This window comes from Apium graveolens, chromosome 4 (genome assembly GCF_009905375.1).
Source record: "Apium graveolens cultivar Ventura chromosome 4, ASM990537v1, whole genome shotgun sequence".
Classification (NCBI taxonomy): domain Eukaryota; kingdom Viridiplantae; phylum Streptophyta; class Magnoliopsida; order Apiales; family Apiaceae; genus Apium; species Apium graveolens.
Window position 1 is genome coordinate 30806084 of NC_133650.1, and position 24828 is coordinate 30830911.

Consider the following 24828-nt stretch of genomic DNA (forward strand, 5'->3'; position numbering starts at 1 on the left):
AAGGGTAAAGAAAAGGTTGGTGAACCTATCAAGCCTTATGTACCTCCTGAGGAAGAAGAAATTACTGATGGAAAAGATAATCTTGCTCTGACTTCAAGAAAAGTTCTTAAAACAACCTCTGACATGGCTCAAGTTGTTCAGAGTCAAGAAATTGTAAGTTCTGATATTCAAAAGAAGCAAGTAACCTCTGACAGTGCTCAAGTTAACTTGATATCAGAAAATAAATCTAAAACACTCCTACCAGGATTCACTAAAGCAAAACAGACTCAATCTTTGAAGACTACTCCGAGTGGTTTTGAAGCAAGAGTAGTTACTGGAAAGGAAGCTAGAGATAAAACTGGATTGGGAAGTGCTGATGAAAGAAGAGTACACAACACTACCGATGATCCAACTTCCTTGAGTGAACCAGGTATTGGAGCAACTCCTGATAGATTGAATCAACTAGAATCTGTACAGATGGTTTACCATACCTACTTGAAAGAATACATTATGTTGTATTTCATGACAGATGGTAGGGTTTATCATATAAGACAAAATGCCATTCCATTGAAGTATTTTGAAGAATTAGAGCATGTATTATTCTTACTTCAAGTGGATGACAGAATAACAGAGACTGCTGCAAACTACTTAAAGGAACAGATTCAGAGACAGAAAAGACTTTATTCTGTTAAGTCTGACAGCAGATATGTTCCAAAGTACAGAAATCACAATGGTGATATTGTTGATATGAAGCCTAATACTGCACAGATCAGAACATATCTTGGTATTAAGGGGCTTGAATTCAATCTAGAGTCTAACAAAGCTTATGTCATAAGACTAGATCGGGAGTTGAGAAAAGCAAAGATTAATGATCTCAGAGCTGCAATATTTCAAACTGGTGAAGATACTGCAGAGCTTAAAGATGTCAAACGGAGAATGATTGATGAACTCAGATATGCTGAGAAATGTTTGTTGAAGAATTATCTCAGAACAACTCCTGACATCAGAGAGATCTGAAAATGATGAAGCCAAGTCGAAGATCTACAACTGCTTAAATTCTGATATTTATACAGATTGAAGTTGTTATCAGAAGTTGAATTGGTAAAAGCTTTAAGGACTGTAAGTTGTAGTTATCTTGTCTATTTCTCATGCATTTGTACTTAATGTTTTTGACATCATCAAATATCTGTTAAACTTGTATATTTTGCTAATTTACAAGTTGGGGGAGATTGTTAGATATATTTGATAATGTCATGGCTAATATGTTTTATGTTTAGATTTCAGATCTTATTTGAACAGAACAAATCAGTACTTAACTGATCAGTACTTATACTGGAAGTCAGAACTTAAGGGATATCAGTACTTATGTCATCAGGAGATAGATATCGGAACTTAAGTGCTGAAGGACGATCAGATAAGGACAGTAGCTGATTAAAGTTAAGAAGATCAAGATAAACATAAGAAGAGATATGCATGAAGAAGGAATTCCGTGAAGAATGGAATACTTGGAATAGAAGATATCTGATTGATATATTTTAGGAAGCAGAATTATATTCCATATCAATTAGCGATTATCTTGTAACTGTGTAGTATATAAACACAGACATAGGGTTTACACTATAAGTGTTATCATTATCGAGAATATTATTTAATATAACTCTAGCAGCTCTCGTGATATTTTGTTCATCACTGAGAGATAACAGTTTCAGATTGTAACAGAGTTTATTGTTTAAATAAAGTTTGTTTTCTGTTACATAAGTTCTTGAAGTTTGATTTGATTGTTATAAACACTGTATTCACCCCCTCTACAGTGAAAGTGTGACCTAACAGTGTATGAATGAAGAACCCTCAGGATTAGTTGTCTTTGATCCTGAAATAAAGCGAACTTTTAAAGCACGAAGAAAAGTGCAACGTAGAGTAAAGGAAACAAATATTGTCATGGGTGAACGGGTTAATGAACAAGATTTGGTACCCAATGGCATGATGAAGGATGATAGAGATAGTGCTATACGGCTATATGGAAAACTTCATGTTGATGAGTTGCATTCTGGAATTGTCAAACCAACTATTCAAGCAAGACAATTCGAGCTAAAGCCAGTCATGTTTCAGATGTTGCAAATTATCGGACAGTTTAGTGGTATGGCTACCGAGGATCCTCATCTTCACCTTCGTTTGTTTATCGAGGTTTGTGATTCCTTCAAGCTTTCTTGCATCATGGATGATTCTTTGAGATTAAAGTTGTTTCCATATTATGTGAGAGATATGGCACGAGATTGGATGAATTCTATTGCACCATCTTCGGTGACTACTTGGAGTGATTTGGCAAAAAACAATTGATTAAGTATTTTTCTCTTACAAAGAATGCAAAGCTCCGTAATGAGATTAATTCTTTTCAGCAGCAGGATGATGAATCTTTATATGATGCATGGGAGAGATTTAAGGCATTACTCAGAAAATGCCCACATCATGGTCTTCTTCATTACATTCAGATGGAGACATTCTATAATGGTCTCAATGCTCAAACAAAGTTGGTGGTGGATGCATCTGCAAATGGGGCTTTGTTGGCTAAGTCTTATAATCAGGCATATGAGATTCTTGAGATAATTGCAACAAATAATTATCATTGGACAACTAATAGAGCTCAAGCTGGAAAAAACGTTGCTGGAATATATGAGGTCGATGATGTGACCTCAATGTGAGCTCAAATGTCATCCATGGAGAATATGCTCAAGAGCTTGACTATGGGAGGTAAACAATCTATGGGGCAATCAATGAATTCACGGGTTAATTATATCAAGAACATTTCATGTGTGTATTATGGTGAAGAGCATACTTACGATAATTATCCTTCAAATCCTGAATCTGTCTTCTATGTTGGGAATCAAAATAAGGGTGGCCCTTATTCAAACACTTACAATCAATCATGGAGACAACATCCTAACTTTTTTTGGAGCAATCAAGGGGCTACTTCAGGAAATTCAGCAAATGCTTTTAGGCCGAACAATCCTCCTGGATTCTCTCAACAAGCTCAACAACAGTTGCCTCAACAAGCATCTCAATCCTCTTCTCTTGAAAATATGTTAAAAGCGTACATGGCTAATAATGATGCACTCATCCAAAGTCAAGAGGCATCATTGATAAACTTGGAGAATCAAGTTGAGACAGCTGGCTTATGAGCTAAGAAATCGACCACAAGGCACTCTCCCTAGCGACACCGAAAAGCCTAGGAATGAGCACTGTAAATCCATGACATTAAAGAGCGGAAAAGTCTTGGAGAATGCTAAATCTATTTCTAAATAAGATGTTTCATCTAACACTGAAATTGAGGAGAAATTTTCTGACAATGGTGTTATTCAAACTTCTAAGGTTGTTCCAACACTTCAACCACAACCACCATTCCCTCAACGGTTTCAAAAACAGAAGCAAGATGTTCAGTTCAATAAATTTCTGGATGTTCTGAAATAGCTTCACATCAATATTCTACTTGTTGAGGCTCTTGAGCAAATGCCTAACTATGTGAAATTCATGAAGTACTTTCTTATGAAGAAGCGAAGAATGGGAGAGTTTGAAATGGTGGCTCTAACACAAGAGTGTAGCTCATTTGTGCGGAATAAAATACCACCGAAGATGAAAGACCCAGGGAGTTTCACTATCCCTTGCACTATTGGAAATTCTTATTGTGGTATGGCATTGTGTGATTTGGGAGCTAGCATTAACTTGATGCCTATGTCTGTATTCTGGAAACTAGGAATTGGAGAAGTTCGACCTACAACTGTCACTCTTCAACTAGCAGATAGATCCCTTGCTCATCCTGAAGGAAAGATTGAAGATGTTTTGGTAAAGGTAGACAAATTTATCTTTCCTGCTAATTTTATTATCTTAGATTATGAGGCAGATCGAGAAGTTCCCATCATCTTGGTAGGCCCTTCCTTTCTACAGGAAGAACATTGATTGATGTGCAAAATGGAGAATTAACAATGAGAGTTCAAGATGATAAGGTGACATTTAATATTTTCAAGGCTATGAAATATTCTAATGATGGAGAATCTTGCTCGGCAATCACTTTGGTTGATGATCTAGTTTCTGAAAAACTAGAGTATAATTCTTCACATGACCCTTTGGAGCAACTAATTCTCAATGTATCTGAAGATGAAGTTGATGATATTGATCTTTTAGCTTGGTTGGAAGCCAATTCATAAGGTACAAGGACTAAAGGCCACTTTGAATCACTCGAGCTATCTTCAAGGGAATTCATGATTCTAAAGCCATCTATTGATGAAGCACCGAAGTTGGAATTAAAAGCTCTTCCTTCTCATCAGAAGTTTGCTTATTTAGGACCTTCTTCTACCTTACTTGTTATTGTATCTGCTGAATTATCTGATGCACAAGAAGATCAATTGGTGGAGATTCTTAAGAAGCACAAGAAAGCTATTGGGTGGACTATTGCAGATATTCGAGGTATTATCCCTTCCATATGCATGCACAAAATTTTGTTGGAGGATGGTGCTAAGGGGTCCATTAAAGGACAACGTCGCTTAAATCCTATCATGAAAGAGGTGGTGAAGAAAGAGATTATCAAATGGCTTGATGCAGGTATCATTTATCCGATTTCTGATAGCTTATGGGTTAGTCCTGTACAATGTGTGCCTAAGAAGGGTGGACTCGCTGTGATAAAGAATGAAAATAATGAGTTAATTCTGACCAAAACAATCAGTGGTTGGAGAATTTGTATTGATTATCGAAAGTTGAACAAGGCCACTAAAAAGGATCACTTTCCATTGCCCTTTGTTGATCAAATGTTGGACAACCTTGCAGAGAGAGAGTACTATTATTTTCTTTATGGGTACTCTAGTTATAATCAGATAATTGTAGCTCCAGAGGATCAACATAAAACTACATTCACATGTCCCTATGGTACTTTTGCCTTTCGAAGGGTGTCATTTGGCTTATGTAATGCTCCTCCGACTTTTCAAAGATGTATGATGGCTATCTTTTCTGACATGGTTGGTGAATTTCTAGAGGTGTTCATGGATGATTTCTCTGTATTTAGAGATTCTTTTAATGATTGTCTATATAAATTGAGTAAGGTGTTGGAAAGATGTGAAGAAACCAATCTTGTACTTAACTGGGAAAAGTGTCACTTTATGGTGAAAGAAGGCATCGTATTGTGTCACAAAATATCAAGAAAGGGAATTGAAGTTGATAGGGCCAAAATTAAGGTTATTGAGAAGCTACCTCCTCCTACTACAGTCAAGAATATTTGAAGTTTTCTTGGGCATGCAGGTTTTTACAAACGATTTATCAAGGACTTCTCCAAAATTTCTAAGCCACTTTGCATGTTATTGGAGAATGACACTCCCTTTCAGTTTGATGAAGCATGTTTAAAGGCATTCGAGGAGTTAAAGTAGAGATTAATTTCAGCGCCTATCATTATTGCACCAGATTGGAGCTTGCTATTCTAATTAATGTGTGATGCTAGTGATTATGCGGTGGGAGCAGTGATGGGGCAAAGAAAGAACAAGGTATTCCATCTGATCTACTATACAAGTTGTGGTGCCCTCCAAACCCGGGTCAGAAGTTTGGGGTCCACACACACGCCTTATTTATAACCTGCTTATAACAATAATAAAGATAATCATAATATGCAGTGACCCTACTTACCAACTACCACGGATCGCAACAGGTTAAAGTATGCACACAAGCCACACATCTACTTATATTACATACCGTTCAAATCCCAACTATTCCAAACTCAAAACTGAGTATTAAACATTATTACAAACTTTTACAGACTTAAATTATCCCAAAAGAAGCCTACTAGCTCAGCTCAATCAACCTGAACCTCTAGCTCTCGTGCTGGACTGGGGATCCGCGGTACCAACTGGTTCCTTCTTAACTGGAAAAGAACAGAAACAATATCGCACAAATGAGCTAACTAGCTCAGCAAGTCACAATGACAAAACTGAGAATAATGATCATCAAGTGAACATGATTATGATATCAAGTGAACAATGGATTATGATTTAGAATTGGATATTATATTTTCATATTAAAAAACAAGGTTAGGCTGCTGATCAGTCACGCACTAACCCCGAACAAAGCACACAACACTGCTCTAACTACTGGATCCAAGGCACACATTGGCCTAACTTGACCATTATATGGTCTGACCACGAATCTGGTCCACAATTTTATAAAAACAATCCAATTCTAACATAATAACAGAATAAACAATAATAAGCAATAACCAGAATCATTAACAACATTTGATGTTCCATAATGAAATGGTTTTAATCTACATAAGGATCAACAGAGTATTTTTAAAGTTTGGATGCTAGGTAATGAAAGAATTGGATAAAATGAATCAATGTTTCAGGGTTTCAAGGATTTGGTCTTCCACAGCATAAAATAGAAAGATTTGAATGTGTAAGCAATCTGGTTCAGTGTTTAATATTTAGTTTGTATGTATTTGTGGAGAAATATCGTATACTTGAGGTTCGTGTTTGGGTATACAACAATCAAGGGTATAGAAAGAATAAGGTTCATGGCTCAAGAACAATAACTAGAATCAGGGTTTGGGTTTCAGTGCTTCAAAGCACTTGCAATATCAACAAGACTATCAAGTACTACAATATCTCGAGAAAGTTCAGAACACTTGCCTGGTATTAGCTTACTATCCTGCACTCGCTTCCAATCACAATCGTCTTACTCCTCAACTACTTGTTTCCCTTTCCTACGTCTTGCCTCTTCTGCTCACATATCATAAGCATCTATCAATAATCAACTCAAATGATTATATTCAACACATACTTCTATCTACCCTTCGTTTCACCCAAATCCGATTAACGGATTGAAAGTTATGCAATAATCAAGTAAACGCCGAATATATAAACCGATAGTCAATCAACAAGTCACGTATAACACATAATACATCACGTAATCAATGACATATCGTTTATAAAGAAGTCTCGGGTCATAAATAGGCTTTCTGGTATTTAAAATGATTTTTAAAACATTTTTCGGAATTAAAACGGGTCGTTGGATCAATTTCGGGTTAATAAACAGGGTTCGGTTGGCCAATTCTGGCTCCGAAACAATTTTAGAATAATTATCGAGCCTTAAAAATAATTTAGAATAATATTTTAAAGCTCGAAACTATTTTTCGGAATTTTTAAATCATTTTTAAATAATTAAATCTAATTAAGTAATTAATTAAAATCAATTAATAACTAATTAAATCAATTAATCAATTAATTTTCAAATTAATTGACCAATTAATCAATTAAAAATTAACTGAAATTAATTAACTAATTAATTCAGATTTATTTTTGAATTAAAAATAATTTTCGGAATTAAAATACTAATTTTTAGAATTTTCAGAAATTAAAAATGAATTTTTATAATAAAAATAAATAGGAACTATGATTTTTAAACATTTTTAAAACAGGAATCCTAAATTTGCAAACTCTGGAAACTTCGAGGACCAAACTGCATCGTTTTCAATACTATAGGTACTAAACTGTAATTTTTCAGCCCCGTCGCCGGAAAATACAGGGGTGGCCGGAGAACACGTTCCCGGCGTCCTCACCCCACCAACACCTCCAGATCACATCTATACTTTACCAGGAATACAACCATGCCAACAGATTGTTCTAATCATCCCTAAGTTGGCCGGAATTTGGCCGTGAAGTTTGCCAGTTTCCGCCGAACTTTGGAAAATTTCAAAAGACAACTCCCTTCTCTACAGACCTCGGTGATTCATGAAACTTATACGACTAGATTTCAAATTTCACAGAGAATACAATCCACTATATCACAACATCAATCTATTCCAGAATAAGAAACCCCCAAATTTCAATTAAGAACATTCATACGGGTTATAAACCCTAATTTTGAAATTCGAAAATTAAACCCACTTTTGAGCATGTTATTGAACTCCAAATCAGACGTATAATATATCAAAATCATCAAGAAAACAAGCTCTACAACATGCAATCATCAAATCATACAAACAATCATCTGAACAAAAATTTATATTTTTAATAAATTTAATTCGAAAATAAATAAAATTATAGAAAATAAACCTTGATTTCTGCAGTAAAACGAAGCTCAGAATCTGGTAGAACACTTCAAATCCTTCGTTTTGGTTACTCAAGGTTTGAAAACAGAGATCGGTAACGCCTTCGTTTTGCTGTTTGATTCTTAGAACAGTTTATGTAATTAGGGTTTTTCTCTAAAAATTATAAAATTAACTATCTGCAAATGATTTTGATACGAAATAAAATACGGTAAAAGGCTATTTATAATCACGGAAAATTAGTATCCCGTTGGATCATTCCGGATATAAAACGGTACGTTTATTTATAAAAACTGATCCAAACGGTATCGGTTTTCGGGATAATTATCCAAACCAGTACAATTTGTACTACGGTCTTGGTCTCAGCGCCTGGTTACACGTACTACGAAGTGATAATTGGGATAGTTTAATAAAAAAGCTCCCGTTTATCGCAAATACGGGTTTTATTGATTTATCGGAACGAATATTGTATCGAAAATGTTGCGCCGGGACCCGCGCAGAACAAACCGTACGCCGGATCGAAAAAGTCGAAACATGGAATATGCTCGGAATATTACAATTAGGTTAGGAAGGAGTTCTCGGAAGAGTTTCGGGTTCCAAAAACGTAACAACGGGTGACGTCGGTTGGTTCCCGTTTTTATAAAATAGGTTTTAAATACTCGGAAAAAGATTTTAGAAATTTCATATGATTCTTATAAATCCATAAATCAACATAAAAATAATTAGGAAGATATGACAATTATCTATGTTTTATTTTGGACATATAAAAATTAAAATACTCAATTAATATTATTTTTGAATATCCAAGTACAGATAACATTTAACAATTAACTCACAGAATAGATACTGAACACACATAATAATTATTTAATAGCAAAATAATCACATGATATATCCCGGATATTACATAAGTCGTACTTTAACAGGAGCACAACTGAATTATACAGTGACTAATAAGGAGCTTCTTCCTATTGTGTTTGCCTTTGACAAGTTTCGATCTTATCTTGTGGGCACAAAAGTGGTTGTATTCACTGACCATTCAGCCATAAAGTACTTAATCACCAAGAAGGATGCAAAGCCACACTTAATTAGGTGGGTTCTTCTGCTTCAAGAGTTTGATATTGAGATACAAGATAGAAAAGGTGTTGAAAATCAAGTAGCTGATCACTTATCAAGAATGGAGTACAACGATGAATCTCACACTATGGTTCCTATCAAGGAAACATTCCCAGATGAACAGATGTTTAAGGTACAAATCTCTAATGTTACTCTATGGTTTGCTATTTTTCAAATTACTTAGGTACTAAATTAATGCCACCTGATTTATCAAGTCAACAAAGGAAGAAATTCTTGCATGATGTAAACTCTTATTTTTGGGATGAGCCTTATTTATTCAAGAAAGGTGCAGACCAAATTATTAAAAGATGTGTTGCTGAATTTGAGATGCAAGATATTCTTTTCCATTGCCATTCTTCTCCTTCTGGTAGACATTTTGGTGGACAACGCACTGCTGCAAAGGTACTACAATCTGGTTTCTTTTGGCCTTCTCTGTTTAAGGATGCTCATGCATATGTTGTTAGATGTGATCGGTGTCAAAGGGTAGGTAATATTTCCAGAAGAAGTGAGATGCCGTTGACAAATATTCTTGAAGTCGAGTTATTTGATGTGTGGGGCATTGACTTCATGGGACCATTCCCGCCTTCGTTTAAAAATGAATACATCTTAGTGGTTGTTGATTAGAATATTGTTACGGTATAGACATATATTGTGACCATGCATAGCTTGTGAATTGGTGCTTAATTTTATTCTGAAAAGTAAATTGGCATAGACATATTTTAGTTTATTTAATAGGAATTATATCATAGTGATTTTGAGAGGAACCTATGACCAATGAATTCTAGCTAGTGAACTGTAGAATTAATATAGTACATCGCAACTCTTTTACCAATTTTCACGTGTTAGGGGGAAGTGATTATCCTGACTTATCTCCTCATATTTGAATCTCGTACCAACTCTTCGTGCTAGTTTAATTTTAGTTATTTAAATTAGTTTTTATTAATTAATTTAGTTATAAAAATATTCAACACTTTTTATGCTCGAACTAAATTGTTAGATATTACTTGCAAATTAATACAAATATGCAGTCCTTGAGGTACGATAACTGGTATTACTACTATATTACTTGTTTGCGATTGTGTACACTTGCACATCAGTATTTTACGCAATATACCTTATTTCTCAAATGAAGCAATAAGGGTTTGAAACGAAGCAGATTAAACTAGAAATTTAATTGATGCAGGTATAAAAATAAATATACATGCATAGAGTTACCAAGCGAATTGATGCAAGTAATGGTCGCATTGTTAAACCCTAGCACTAATGGTCGCACAGATGAAGTAGTAATGAAAAGAAAAGGAAATGAATAAAGGGATAAAAGGGATTTAAACTGATAAAATGGTGCAGTTGGACGCTTCAAACGGTGTCTTTTGGTCCATGATGTTTGGTCCACGATGCAAGTACTGGGCCGACCCAATAGATTTCAATTGTTTCGCGAAAATTGAGCGGGATATATGCGAAATAATAGTGCTGGAATTACCAAAATTTTTAACAAATAAAATTAATAATTTTATAATACTCATAATCAATTTTAAACTAACATAGTCACTATTTAAATTCACCAATATTTTTCTAGAATTAGTAAAATTACTATTTTTAATTATAAAATTGCTTGATAAATGACGGTTTCACTAGAAGACACAATGATTAAAATAGTAAATTTATAATTTTTTTTTAACAATTTATGTTATAAAATGTAACCAAATAATGTTTAAAAAATCTTTTTTACGAGATTTAATTAAGTTAGGAATGGTCACATTCGTATGGTTGGATTTTCAAAATTTATTTTTAAAAATTTTGAACAAATGAACCTTAATACAACCCCTAAACTTTCAACTGAATCCTAACCCTAAACCCTCGACAAAAACCAATTATTGATCTCATTGGAGTTTTACTTTTGATTGGTTGAACCACCACCAAGCAATCAGACTCCAAAAATACATATAGCTAGTGGGTCTTATCAATTCAACTAAGGCTTCCTTAATCGTCATGGCCTCAGCCAGTATTAGAGTAGCTCGTTGAGTACAAAATATTGAGTTAATTTTAATAAGAAATCCATCGTAATCCCTTGCTCTTATACCATATATGATATAAGAGTATTTCCAATAAGTTTCTTCCAATTAAATTTTAGTATTAAGAAAAAAATTAAATATCGTAATTTTTTTCGTATAAGATTTTTCGTCAATTCTGAAAAAAGGTAAATTTGATCAGTTATCAATTTTTCGTTAAAAAGTAATATTTTAACACTACTTAATTTATGAAAATAGTTTATTTTGTACTATATATTTTAAAATTATTTTTTAAAAATATAAAAGTTAAAATGCAAAACCGACCAAAGGGGGATAGTTTTCAAAATTGGTCGGTTTTATATCACTAGCTCACATTTTTTTGGGTTAAAAATTGTCCGGCCAACTAAAATTGACCAACCGCGGTGGTAAAGATATGAATGTACTCGGATTTAAGTAACAAGATGGTCGATTTTCTGGAGAATGCGGTCGGTTAAGCGGTTTTAGTCGGTTTTAGTTCTAAAATGGTCGATTTAATTTACAATATTGTCGGTTTTCTTTAATTTTATGGTAAAGATGCGCAATTACATCAAGTAATTTAGACTTCATATTTGAATGCAACCACAACACTTTAACAAATAATACAATCAAAATGAATAATTTACCATTTCATCACAAAAATTATGATATCATTAGTTCAAAATTATAATCATTGCAATACCATAATGTAATCATCAAAACATCTCATACTACTAGTCAATATTTTCATAACCTTCATCACCTTCTTCATCTTCGTCTTCACTTTCATCTTCTCGGTATTTATTTTCACCTTCATCTTCTCTATCTTCCACACCTAACACTTTATTATTTTCATCATCATTGTAGTCATCTTTGTGACGCCCTCCAAACCCGGAGTCTAGATTTGGGGGTCACTAGCCACTAAACTAAAATAAAATAATCACAGCGGAATAATATAATAAATATGACCCCTTTACCTGCACTGGATCGATCACAGGTTATAGTATGAAACAGACACTATTACAACCCAACTGTTATTACAAACCATAAGTCTAATTAGTTTTACAACTTATTCAAATTTTATTACAAACCTCTAGACTAGTTAAGCGTCCCAAACTGTCTACCTGGAAACACACAAAACTATCTACAAGCACACAACTTCTAGTCAGAACTGGAACTCAAGCTTGCCCTGGCCTAGCTGAAAGAATCAGGATATGAAACAAGTATGAGCGAAAGAAATGCTCAGCAAGCAGTAAATAGCTTATAATTTGGAACAACAACAACAATATATTTGATGAACAAAACCAAACCGCAATACCTGAACAGTATCAAAAACTAATATATATTTGATAATAGACAACATTTGCAATATATTTTATTTTGGGATTGGAATCCTCGAATGACGGTGTGCTGCCGCCGGTGATCAGCCGCGGAGTAACACCGGTATGCCGAAGCATATCCAACTAAACAAAAGGTACCCAAGGCACATATCGGCCTAGCAAGGTGTTATATCCTTTATAACACATAGCTCACACTGGACCGCCGCCACGACCTCTTATGCAACCATCCAACCCATAAAAATAATTTTCCGTCAAAAGAGTCAAATCAAATGACATCCTTAACCACATAACTCCCCATTTCTCATGGTCAGGAGTTTCCTCAACAACCAATGGCGAAATAACCAGAACAATTAGTTATTCGCTAATCTCAATTCAAAGCTTCACTGTATAGAGTAAGGTGTAGCGAAATGTAAAAATATTTAACTATTCTGAACTTAAAATATTAGGGAAATTGAAAGGATAAATTCAGAGTCAATACCACTTGAATGATATGTGATGACATAAATAATTACATAATATGATTCGAAATAAACGTCACTTGAATGATAAGTGAAGTTAGTGTACTTTCCTGGTATGCTCGATAACCTCTTACTATAACTCTGCTTATAACTGCTGGCTACTATCTTCGTCTAACACTTGACTGCGCTCCTTGCTACTCAATTCTATAAACAAAAGAACTATCTTAATTGACAAAACCAAATTCAATCGACGTAACTATACGTCTTGACATCTACCCGATCGTTTATAACTAAGCATGGCATTTTAAAACTATAAACAGATAGCATGCATATCACATAGCACATAATCATGGTATTCGTATAACACGTGATCACATATTTCATGTAACACATAAGTCAGATCATTAAAAGATACGTTTTAGTGCGTTCAGAATAAAAATCAGGTCATTAATAATATTTACCGATCAAATACCGACTCAAACTGAGGCACAAATCAAATGACATTGCAATACAAAAAAATTAGGACTCAAAAGTATTTTTATTGAAAGCGCAATATTTTTCTGAGTCTATACGCGTTCGTTTCGTATTAAACGGACGAAGGGTTTATTTATTATGAATAAAATAAGAAATAAATGGAATTAAATCAATTAATAATATTATTAATTGATTTTTAAATACCAAAATATAATTTTTAAAAGTCTAAAAATAATTTTTAGGAATTATTTGAATTAATTATAAATAATTTATATTTATTTAACTATTTATAAATAAACTTAACTGATTAAATGAATTAATCAATTAATTAAACTCATAAATAATTAACTAAAATAAATTATAAATAATTAAATCATATTATATTTTTAAAAATAATAAAAGAAAATAATTTTAGAAATTTAAAATAATTAAGAAAATAATTTTTGGTATTTAAAATAATAAGTAAATGATTTTCGAAATTAAAGGAAATGATTTAAAAAACAATAAAAGAATTTTGAATTTAAAATAAACAGAAATTCCCAGAAACATGTAATTAGAAAATGCATAGCTAGATTTTGGATCAAATGGCGGGGTTTGGGGAAGGGGACGACCGGCGGATCGGTCTTGCATCCGGCGGTCTTACTTCTGGCAAGATCGCATCATTTCAACCGGTTTTTAGCCGGACACGGTCCAAATAATCAACAATAATTCGCTTGCAACATCTGTAACTACAAACAATCACCGGAATCGAAACTCCGATGAACCCAAGAACGAACACCGGCGAACCATTAACCTCGCCAAATCAACACCAAAATCAATGGTTAAACTCTCAAAATAAAGCTCAGAATCCGTACCATCTAACCCACTAAACAAAATCAACAGTTCTTCAATCACAACTCGGAAAAATCGAATTAAAAGTTCAAAAAAAAACAAAGAATTCGGCCCATACCATACTGAATTATAACATAATTAAAACATGTCCAAATCAATTCTAACCTTCATAACAAAGCTAATTATAACATCATAAACAATTACAAATTCGTAAAACTCAAGAATCAAATTTGGGTGTTAAGAACAAAAAATTGAATTTTCGATTCGATTACCGGTTGTTGAATCTGTTGATACGAGGATGAAGCTGATGATTCAGGCTTCGTTTTGGATACTCACACTTCAAAATCCGAAATCAAAATCACTATCAATCAAGGGATTGATTCTCCAAGGTTAAGAACACCCCCAAGAACAATTTCTTGGTTTTTGTTTTTATTATCTGATTTTTTTTGTTAAATAAAATGAGTAAAATAAATTTATTGCAGCTATTTATATTAAATCTAAAATTATATCCCCAAAATAAATTAATGGTGTTTTTATCCCCCAATTATAATAATTAGGGCCCCAAAATAATAATTTTGGGGAATAATTTTAAAAATGATAAAATACAAAATTAATGTCAAAATTCCCCAAAAATTACGAATAATTCAAAAATACAAAAATAAAGGGTATTTGAAATACGAATAATTTTATAAAAATAAAAACACGGATTTTGTGGGGTTTGACGTCTCGGTGGAGTCCCGGTCCGTTGATTTTTGAAAAACAGAAACGATCCCTAAATTACCAGAAAAACCCGAAAACACCTAAAATGCATTCAAATGCGCATAAAATGAAATAAAATGAATACCTTAATAAAATGCTAATAAACACGCGTCCCGATTGCAGATAGGTTCATATAATTGCTGTTTAAACATATATTAATCAATCAATAAAATTCTGGCCCGCACAGAAACACACATAGCAACTGTAACATCTAATATCATGGCAATGATCACTTTAAATTTATAAACATAATATTTATTTATTTAACATATAATATTCACATAATTTTCCCCGGATATTACATCCTTCCCCCCTTAACAGGATTCTGTCCTCAGAATCAGCCTAAGAAAACAAGTGAGGATACTTGGATCGCATTTCGCTTTCCAACTCCCAGGTCGACTCTTCAACCTTGGGATTCCTCCACAGAACTCGCACTAAAGACACAGTCTTATTCCTAAGCACTCTCTCTTTCTTATCTAAAATCTGCACTGGTTGCTCTACAAAAGACAAGTCTGGCTGAATATCGATTGGCTCATATTCTATCTCATGATTCGAATCAGGCAAATAACGCTTCAACATTGACACGTGGAACACATTGTGAATATGCTGCATGTGAGGTGGTAATGCTAACTCGTAAGCAACCTTTCCCACACGCCTCAAAATCTCAAAAGGGCCAACATAACGCGGACTCAGCTGTTGTTGTAGGAGAATTCAACTAATGGTAAATGCTCATCCCAACTTCCTTCAAAATCTAGTGCACATACCCATAGCATATCTTAAATAGTCTGAATCGTCCTTTCACTTTGACCGTCTGTCTGTGGATGATATGTGGTACTCATGTTCAGCTTCGTTCCGAGACAATCTTGAAAACTTCTCCAAAATCTTGAATTAAATCGAGGATCTCTGTCTGAAACTATGGATACTGGAACTCCATGTCTGGTCACAATTTCCTTAAGATATAACTGTACCAATTTATCCATTGAAAATCTCTCGTTGATAGGAAGAAAATGCACTGACTTCGTCAATCTATCGATAATAACCCAAATAGCATCATGATTTGCCCGGGTCCTCGGTAATCCAATTAAAAAATCCATCGCGATATGTTCCCAATTCCATTCTGGAATGTCCAATGGTTGTATTAGTCCATTGGGCCTTTGATGTTCCACTTTGACTCGCTGGCAAGTGTAACACTTACTTACCCATTCTGCAATTTTCTTCTTCATGTTTGGCCACCAAAAGTTTTCTCTTAAGTCTTTGTACATCTTCGTACTTCCGGGATGAATTGAATATCTAGAGTTGTGAGCGTCTCGAAGAATTTCATCTTTCATCTCGGCTACGTTGGGTATCCATATTCTGAAAGAAAATCTTAATATTCCTTTATCATCCTTTTGACTCCCTATCTCTTCTCCCGTCAAACTGTCTCATTCATGGTTCATAACTTCTTCCTGACATCTTCTTATCTTCTCTAATAGTTCTGGTTGAAAAGACATTGCATACAACACTTCTGTAGACATACTTGGGGTACTGACCTCTATTTCAAGCTTCTCAAATTCCTTGATCAATTCCTCGGATGAAATTATCATATTCAACCTTTCTTTTCTGCTCAGTGCGTCGGCCACCATATTTGCTTTACCTGGATGATACTTGATGGTACAGTCGTAATCCTTAATTAGTTCTAGCCATCTTCTCTGCCGCATGTTCAATTTCTTCTGGGTAAAGATATACTTCAAACTCTTATGGTCCGTGTAGATCTCACACTTTTCCCCATAAAGATAATGCCTCCAAATCTTCAATGCAAACACTATAGCTGCCAATTCCAGATCATGAGTTGGATACTTCTCTTCATGTGGTTTCAACTGTCTTGAAGCATAGGCTATCACCTTGTCATGCTGCATCAAGACACATCCCAATCCTTTGTATGCCGCGTCACTATAGATCATAAAATTTCCTTGTTCATCTGGAAAGACTAGTACTGGAGAAGATACTAATCTATTCTTTAATTCTTGGAAACTTTCCTCGCACTTCTCGTCCCATTCGAACTTCTGGTTCTTCCTAGTGAGCTTTGTCAATGGCGTAGCTATCTTCACGAAATCTTGCACGAATCTTCTATAGTAACCTGCCAGTCCCATGAAACTTCTCACTTCTATTAGTGTTTTTGGTCCCTCCCAGTTGATTATGGCTTCAATCTTTACTGGATCCACTTCCACTCCTTTATTGCTAATCACGTGCCCAAGAAATCGTACTTCTTTTAACCGAAATTCACACTTGGAAAATTTTGCGTACAATTTCTCCTGTCGCAATATCTCCAAAATTATCCTCAAATGCTCTGCGTGCTCCTCTTCTGTTTTAGAATAGATCAAGATGTCGTCTATGAACATGATCACGTATTTATCCAAATACTTCTTAAATACTCGATTCATCAGATCCATAAAAGCTGTTGGTGCATTGGTTAATCCAAATGCCATCACTAGAAACTCATAATGCCCATATCTGGTTCTGAATGCGGTCTTCGGAATGTCTTCAGGCTTGATCTTTAGTTGATGGTATCCAGATCTTAAATCAATTTTAGAAAACTATACATCGCCTCTCAATTGGTCAAACAAATCATCAATCCTTGGTAACGGATACTTGTTCTTAATGGGTAGCTTATTCAGTTCTCGATAGTCAATACATAGTCACATACTCCCGTCCTTCTTCTTGACAAACAGTACTGGTGCGCCCCATGGGGATACACCGGGTCTTATAACTCCTTTCTCCAAGAGATCTTGCAGCTGAGTTGCCAATTCTTTCATCTCCACTGGTGCCATCCGGTACGGAGCTTTAGAAACTGGTTCTGTTCCGGGTGCTAGATCAATCGCAAATTCAATTTCTCTATCTGGAGGTAATCCTGGAAGATCGCCTGGAAAGATATCTGGAAATTCGTTGACAATTGGAATCGCTTCTCGTGCTGAAACTTCCTTACTGGTGTCTACCACATGGAACAAATATGCCTCGCAATTCTGACGCAATAACTTCTTCACTTGAGCGATCGTTAAGAATCTCTTTTCTTGCTTATTTCCTCGAAATACCACCTTCTTCCTACTACCCAATATTTGGAGTCTTACTTTCCTATTCTTACAATCAATCTGAGCGTTATTTTCTGACAACCAATCCATTCCTAAAATAACATCAAATTCTCTCAACTTAAAAGGTATCAAGTTGGCATGGAAATGATGTCCTCCTATCTCAATATCACACCTCGGGCACACTCGATCGACGAAAACTTGATCCTTATTAGCTAACTCTATCATTAATGCTTGTTCTAACAATTTAACTTCGTAATGCAGCTTATCGACAAAACCTGGAGAAATAAATGACCTTGTAGCTCCAGAATCAAATAAAACTTTAGCATCTATGGAGTTGACTGGAAGCGTACCTACAACCACGTCTGAACTCTGAACAGCATCCTTCATAGTCATATTGAATGTCCTAGCCTTGGGCTGGTCCTTTGCTGGTGGTCCTTCAATCCTTAGCACATTAGCTGCTGGTTCAGTTGTCTGGCAGTCCCTGGCAATATGCCCCATCTTTCCACATTTAAAGCACACAGTCCCTGATTTCTGAGTTGTAGTCTGACTTCGACACTCATTAGCACAGTGTCCCTTCTGATTGCACTTGTAACACAACACGTTAGCCTTACAAATCCCAAAATGCCTTCTACCATAAAACTTACAGTCTGGTACTGGTGGACGATTGGGTCTCTGCTGATTTGAATTCTGGAAACGGTTCCCATTCCCTGGTTGTGGTTTCTTAAATCCCACACTCTTATTATCCTGAAACTCTGGCCTTTTATTAAAACGACCCTGGAAGTTACCTTGTTGTTGGCCTCCTCCTGAGGTTTCTATTTTCCTTTTCTTCCCATCCTTTCCTTTCTTATACATATCACTCTTACTTTCAATCACCATTGCTTTCTGCACCACTGCCACATATGAAGTCAATTCAAACATGGCCACCCTATTCTGAATCCAAAATCTCAATCCTTGTTCAAACCTTCTTGCTTTCTTTTCATCTGTGTCAACCTGGTCTGGCACGAACCTCGCTAACTCAGTAAACTTAGCTTCGTGCTCAGCGACAGTAAGATCTCCCTGGGTCAGGTTCAAGAACTGGATCTCCATTTGATTCTTCATATACCTTGGGAAATACTTTTCCAGGAACAACTCTGTGAATCTCTCCCAAGTTATAAATTCACCTCCTTCCAATGCTTTCGTGGATTCCCACCAATAGTTCGCCTCACCCTTCAGAAAGTAGCTTGCAAACTTGGTTTTCTGTTCAGTTCCTGCTCCAACTAATTCAAAAGCCTTCTCCATTTCCTTGAGCCATGCATTGGCTTCCACAGGATCAGCACTTCCCTTGAACTCAGGTGGCTTTACTGCTTGAAACTGCTTTAAAGTCACTGCAGGTGGTGCTGCTGCTTGTTGCTGCTGTTGCTACTGCGTAAGATGTAACATCAGTTGTTGCATTAGCCCCAACATCAGAACAATCGTTGGATCTGTCCGACCCTCGGTACAATCCTCTCCTGAATTATTCCTTCTCTTTGGTGCCATTATTCTGGTAAGAAAATAAGCAACATATATAATAATCTGTCAAGCATTGTGTCAAATATGTAGCAATTCCTTAGCATATCAAAATTCACAAACATTATCTCTTCTCAAATATCATAAACTTGCTACCATATTAACACAGGCGACATGTGTATCACATAATCCTGCTTATTATGTCGAGAATAATAAGACAAAGAAAATTTATGAAGAATTATCCAAACCTTCTAAACCCTTACTCAAAATCTCAAATAAACCAACAAACAGTGGATAGAGTTGCAAGACAACCTCCCAACCTCTTTTCCAACCCTTCTTACCATTCTCAAAACCAACAAAATAGCAAAGCAATGGTACAAAAGCCAAGAGCTAAACACAAAACAGGGAACCTAAACAACTTAACTATAACCCAGCCCAATAACCTAAATTTAATCCTATAAGAGCTAAACTACACGCGCCTATCTTATGTGATCTTCCTATGACTCATCTATGGCAATCCTAAGCCTGTTTCAGTGACCATAACCTATAGCTCTGATACCAACCTGTGACGCCCTCCAAACCCGGGGTCTAGATTTGGGGGTCACTAGCCGCTAAACTAAAATAAAATAATCACAGCGAAATAATATAATAAATATGACCCCTTTACCTGCACTGGATCGATCACAGGTTATAGTATAAAACAGGCACTATTACAACCCAACTGTTATTACAAACCATAAGTCTAATTATTTTTACAACTTATTCAAATTTTATTACAAACCTCTAGACTAGTTAAGCATCCCAAACTGTCTACCTGGAAACACACCAAACTGTCTACAAGCACACAACTTCTAGTCAAAACTGGAACTCAAGCTTGCACTGGCCTAGCTGAAAGAATCAGGATATGAAACAAGTATGAGCGAAAAAAATGCTCAGCAAGCAGTAAATAGCTTATAATTTGGAAAAACAACAACAATATATCTGTAACACCCCCAAATCCGGGGTCGGGGATCCGGGTTGTCACGAGTTCCATTTCCCTTAATAACACCCAATCTTAATAATAAATCAAATACTCTGTACTGTGACCCCACAATAAACACACACACCACACGTTATAGTCTCAGAGATGAACGTCCAAAAAAAATAATCACAAGTCGTTTTATTCCACAATTATATGTCAATACACCTTGAAAAGGTTTCTGAATAAATTTACATTTCTTTGCCATTATTACAATTCATAAATATACATAAATCTGGTACATCAAAAGTTGAAAGCCTAGCCTATTGGTAGTTCCTACCTCAGCTACAGCGACATCAACGCCTCGAGATTTGGGAGCTTGGTCCTGTTCATCTTGTCTATCTGATGTTGTGTGATGAAAGAAGAAAGCAAGGGTGAGCAGCAAGCCCACCAAAATAATATATATAATGATTAACAATATATGAGCCTTCTCATTGTACTCATGAAAGTCTTGATCAAAAGGAATGAACCAAGTTTGATATCTTAATGCGACAAAGTCGCAAAATATTCAGTATATATACATATATACTTTTCAAAATCTTGGAAGTCCTCTTCCATGCATAATATACACAGAGTTCCAGTTTATAACTGTATAAAAATATCATTGCAAGGTGATCTCATATATCTAACCTTGTCTCAACGTTTTTCTGAAAATCTTTGTCATTCATAAGACAATTATTAACTAGATATAAGTTTGTCATTCATAAGACAATTATTAACTAGATATAAGTTTAAAAGATGAAGTTACAAGATACTCCAATATACTTATATCTTTTCCAAATACTACTTGAACTACCACCGTTCAAGTTATAATTAGTTTCAAAAGTTCATCACACTGATGAGACTACAAGATAAGACTTGTATAGATTCCATCTTTGAAATATTTTGAAGGAAATGAAGTTATGATATACTTCATTAAGTCCCGATATATATATACACCTATATATATACATACGTTTCCTGAAAACCTCTGTCATGTAAGGTATGAACAGAATTGCAATATCCAATAAATTTGGAAATGAAAGAATTTTGGCATAAACCTGATATCTTGCTGATCAGGCAAAGATACCAATAAGTAACCTTTTCTACTAGTTGATGGATGAATTCCCCACTGGTCATCACCTTGGCCACAATAGGACCTTATGCTGGACTGTCACTCAGCCACTTATGCATTTGATGGACTCCCACTGAGCCACTTACACTATCATGGACGCCCACTGAGCCCATGTTGCTTATGCCGACTCAATAGATGGACTTACTTCCCGAACGTTGGGTAAGTAATCAATTCATTTACCAAAACTGCAACCTTGTTGCAAATATAAAATACACCATAGAGCCGGATCTCCTAGATTTTTGAGCGAGTATTCAAGTCCCCTTAAAATGGAAGATCTTAAATTAGAAAACAAGTTTTGGGATCCGCTCTACCCTTTTTAAATTCATTTTGATAACTCGAAAACATTTTTAAGAATGTTTGGAGTAATACTGATTTATTAAAATAAATCAGTCCCGATATGAAAGAAATATCTGAATATTATTATTTAAATAATATTCCAATAAAGAATAATCTTTATACAAATAATTGAAGTAGAAGTTGTAAGACTTATACTTGAAATGAATAGCAATTAATCAAAGATATACTTATACGAAAGTAATATCTTTATTTGAATAATCAAAAAAATAAGTTTGATTATCGACACCTTATTCTTTAATACAATAAAGAATATTATTAAGTAATAAGCGGAGTCATAATACCTCGAATGAATACTATAAATAATATTCATTAAATAAAATAAAGGAGTCAATACATCCTCAAATGACTATCCAATTAATAATCATTAAATAATATAAACTGAGTCATAAGCCCTCGAATGAATATTTGAAATAATATTCAATAATAAAATAAAGGAGTCATAAGTCCTCGGATGAATATTCGAAATAATATTCAATGAATAATATAAAGTTATCGAATAACCCTTATTCGATTAATAGTTTTGAAAACTATAACCATATATATATATATAATTATATATATATATATACATATATACAAAATCTACTCGGGATCCTCGACTCCCGGTTTTAGAAAATGTTTTCACCTTTTGGGTCCTTATAATAAGGGTATATGCAAAATACTGCTATCCTCTAGCATAGGTATTATCAACTGAACAAGCAGATATATATGGCAAGAATACGAAACAGGCATGCATATGTACCATATAACATGCTTCAATATATCGCAACATTTGCTAATAACCAACATGCATCTATCATAAGATAATGCATATACATATATACATCACAACAACAGTATAACGGGTAGAAAACTTGCCTGAGCGACTTGGGGTGATAAAAGGCTCGGGACGAGTCTGGTAACCTATAAACAACAAGTAAGTTGGAATTAAACTAAAGTCACTTGTAAATCTATACTTTAACTAACTTAGACTCTAACGCTTGTTTTGCGCTTATTGATTCTCTTAAGTCACTCGAGTACCCTCGGCTCCACCATTTTTAATAAATTAACCTTTACGAGTTTTAAGGCGATTCCTTCGCGAGTGTCTTACCAACTGCCTAACACACTTACCATAAATGTTTCATACATTAATTAACCTTTTTTGGTCTTTAACCTATGTTTCAAAGTAAGGCGAGGGGAAAAGTTTCGTTCGCAAAACGACGTTACTTGAAACGGTCGTTTCTCCTAAACCGTGCATCGGAATCGAACGAACTACATATCAAAACGAAGCTCGTAACACGAGATATCTAGACATGGCAATGGTCATAATCTAGCAGGGGGTTCTCGCATCCTAGTGTTATGCACAAAAACAGTCTAAAGAAAATCGGACGTTACGACGGCTATGTTTACGCGATTTCCCAATTTTAAACTATTCAAAACCAACCACAATTCAACCTCAAATCAAACACACAACCAACATCCATCCTTATCACGTCATAACAGCCCCAATCAATTCAATTCCAACATTTATACTTATGCCTAAGCTTAACTTTAACTATACTTAAGTTCTTTTAATCAAAACAACAAGATTTACCATTCCATTTCAATACCACTTCAACCCAAACTCTAAACCACAAACATTAAGCTACAATATCACCATAATAAGCAAAATCATCTTATTAAACATAGGAATCTAGGGTTTGGAGATGATATACCTTCCTTGAAGTGGTGGGAGGAGCTAGGAAGCCTTAAGAAGCTTTGAGAAGTCTTAGGAATGCTTGGATCTTAAAGGAAAACAAGAAAAATTTCAAGTTAAAAACTTGAAAACACTATTCATTGTCTTCTTCATTGATTTAATGAAGAAGATTGAGAAAGAATTGATGGCTTAAACTCATGATATAGCCCTAACTATGCATAAGGATGATTAGGGAATTAACTCACCAATTTAGGAAGCTTGGATCTTTGATTTTGAAATTTCTTGCCTTTAAAATGTCAAAAAGCCGAGAGCAAATGAAGAGCAATGCCTTGGTTTCTTTTTGATTTTGATGAAGAATGAATTATTTGGCTTGGTTGATTTGGTTTTGTTTTGTTTTTGGTTAATTACCAATTTAACCTTGATTTTGTGTGGTTAAAAATCCACCACATCTCCTTCCTTCCCATGTCATGCCTATATCATGTTGTGATGTCATCTTTCCCTCCTTGTCCTCTTCTCATTGGTTGGGTGACATCACTCTCTCTAATCCCTTTGATTAACTTCCTAATTGTTTGCCTAATGACCGCTGATCTGTTATACGGTTCGCTTAACTTTCGTTTTCATTTATCGTTTGAGGGATCATACCCGGGATCTTATTACTTGGGTTCCCTTAACCTTTCTCAATACATTATATTCCTTTTTATGATCCTCCCTTATAATCCTTTAATTTAAATCCTTCGTATCCTGTTACCTTATATTCAATTCTTTCCGTATCTAGTGGATTTCCGGGAAAAATCAAAGTGTTTGAATTTGGATTCTGACGATCTTTACATACACTTATATCCCATATAAAGTACTAATAAAATCTCAGAATATCCATATCAGAACCCCTACATAGTGTGGCATGAAAAGTTTTCTCATTCAGCAAAAACACTATTCATAAGGGTTTCAAAAATTTCCAAAAATTGGGGTTATTACAGTCTCCCCTCCTTAAAAGGATTCCGTCCCGGAATCAGATAGAAAATGAATAGGGATACTCTCTTAGCATTACACTTTCTA

At 34.9% G+C, this 24828-nt stretch overlaps 1 protein-coding gene and 1 non-coding gene across 2 annotated transcripts; one reads left to right on the top strand and one right to left on the bottom strand.

Moving 5' to 3' along the window:
* Positions 1-2345: 2345 nt before the first annotated feature.
* Positions 2346-2452, bottom strand: LOC141723187 (small nucleolar RNA R71). The gene has a single exon (XR_012576175.1). It is a non-coding gene; the product is annotated as a small nucleolar RNA R71 (small nucleolar RNA).
* Positions 2453-3534: 1082 nt separating this feature from the next.
* On the top strand, positions 3535-4178 carry LOC141718468 (uncharacterized). The gene is made up of 2 exons (XM_074520854.1): positions 3535-3897; positions 3999-4178. The coding sequence occupies exons 1-2, from the start codon at positions 3535-3537 to the stop codon at positions 4176-4178; spliced, it is 543 nt and encodes a 180-aa protein (XP_074376955.1).
* The last annotated feature ends 20650 nt before the right edge of the window (positions 4179-24828 follow it).

What these genes read in the sequence shown, in the direction of transcription:
- LOC141718468 (XM_074520854.1), top strand. Translation starts at nt 3,535, where the DNA reads ATGGGAGAGTTTGAAATGGTGGCTCTAACACAAGAGTGTAGCTCATTT. An exon ending in GAGAAGTTCCCATCATCTTG is followed by an intron (nt 3,898 to 3,998) that starts GTAGGCCCTTCC and finishes AATATTTTCAAG; the next exon opens with GCTATGAAATATTCTAATGA.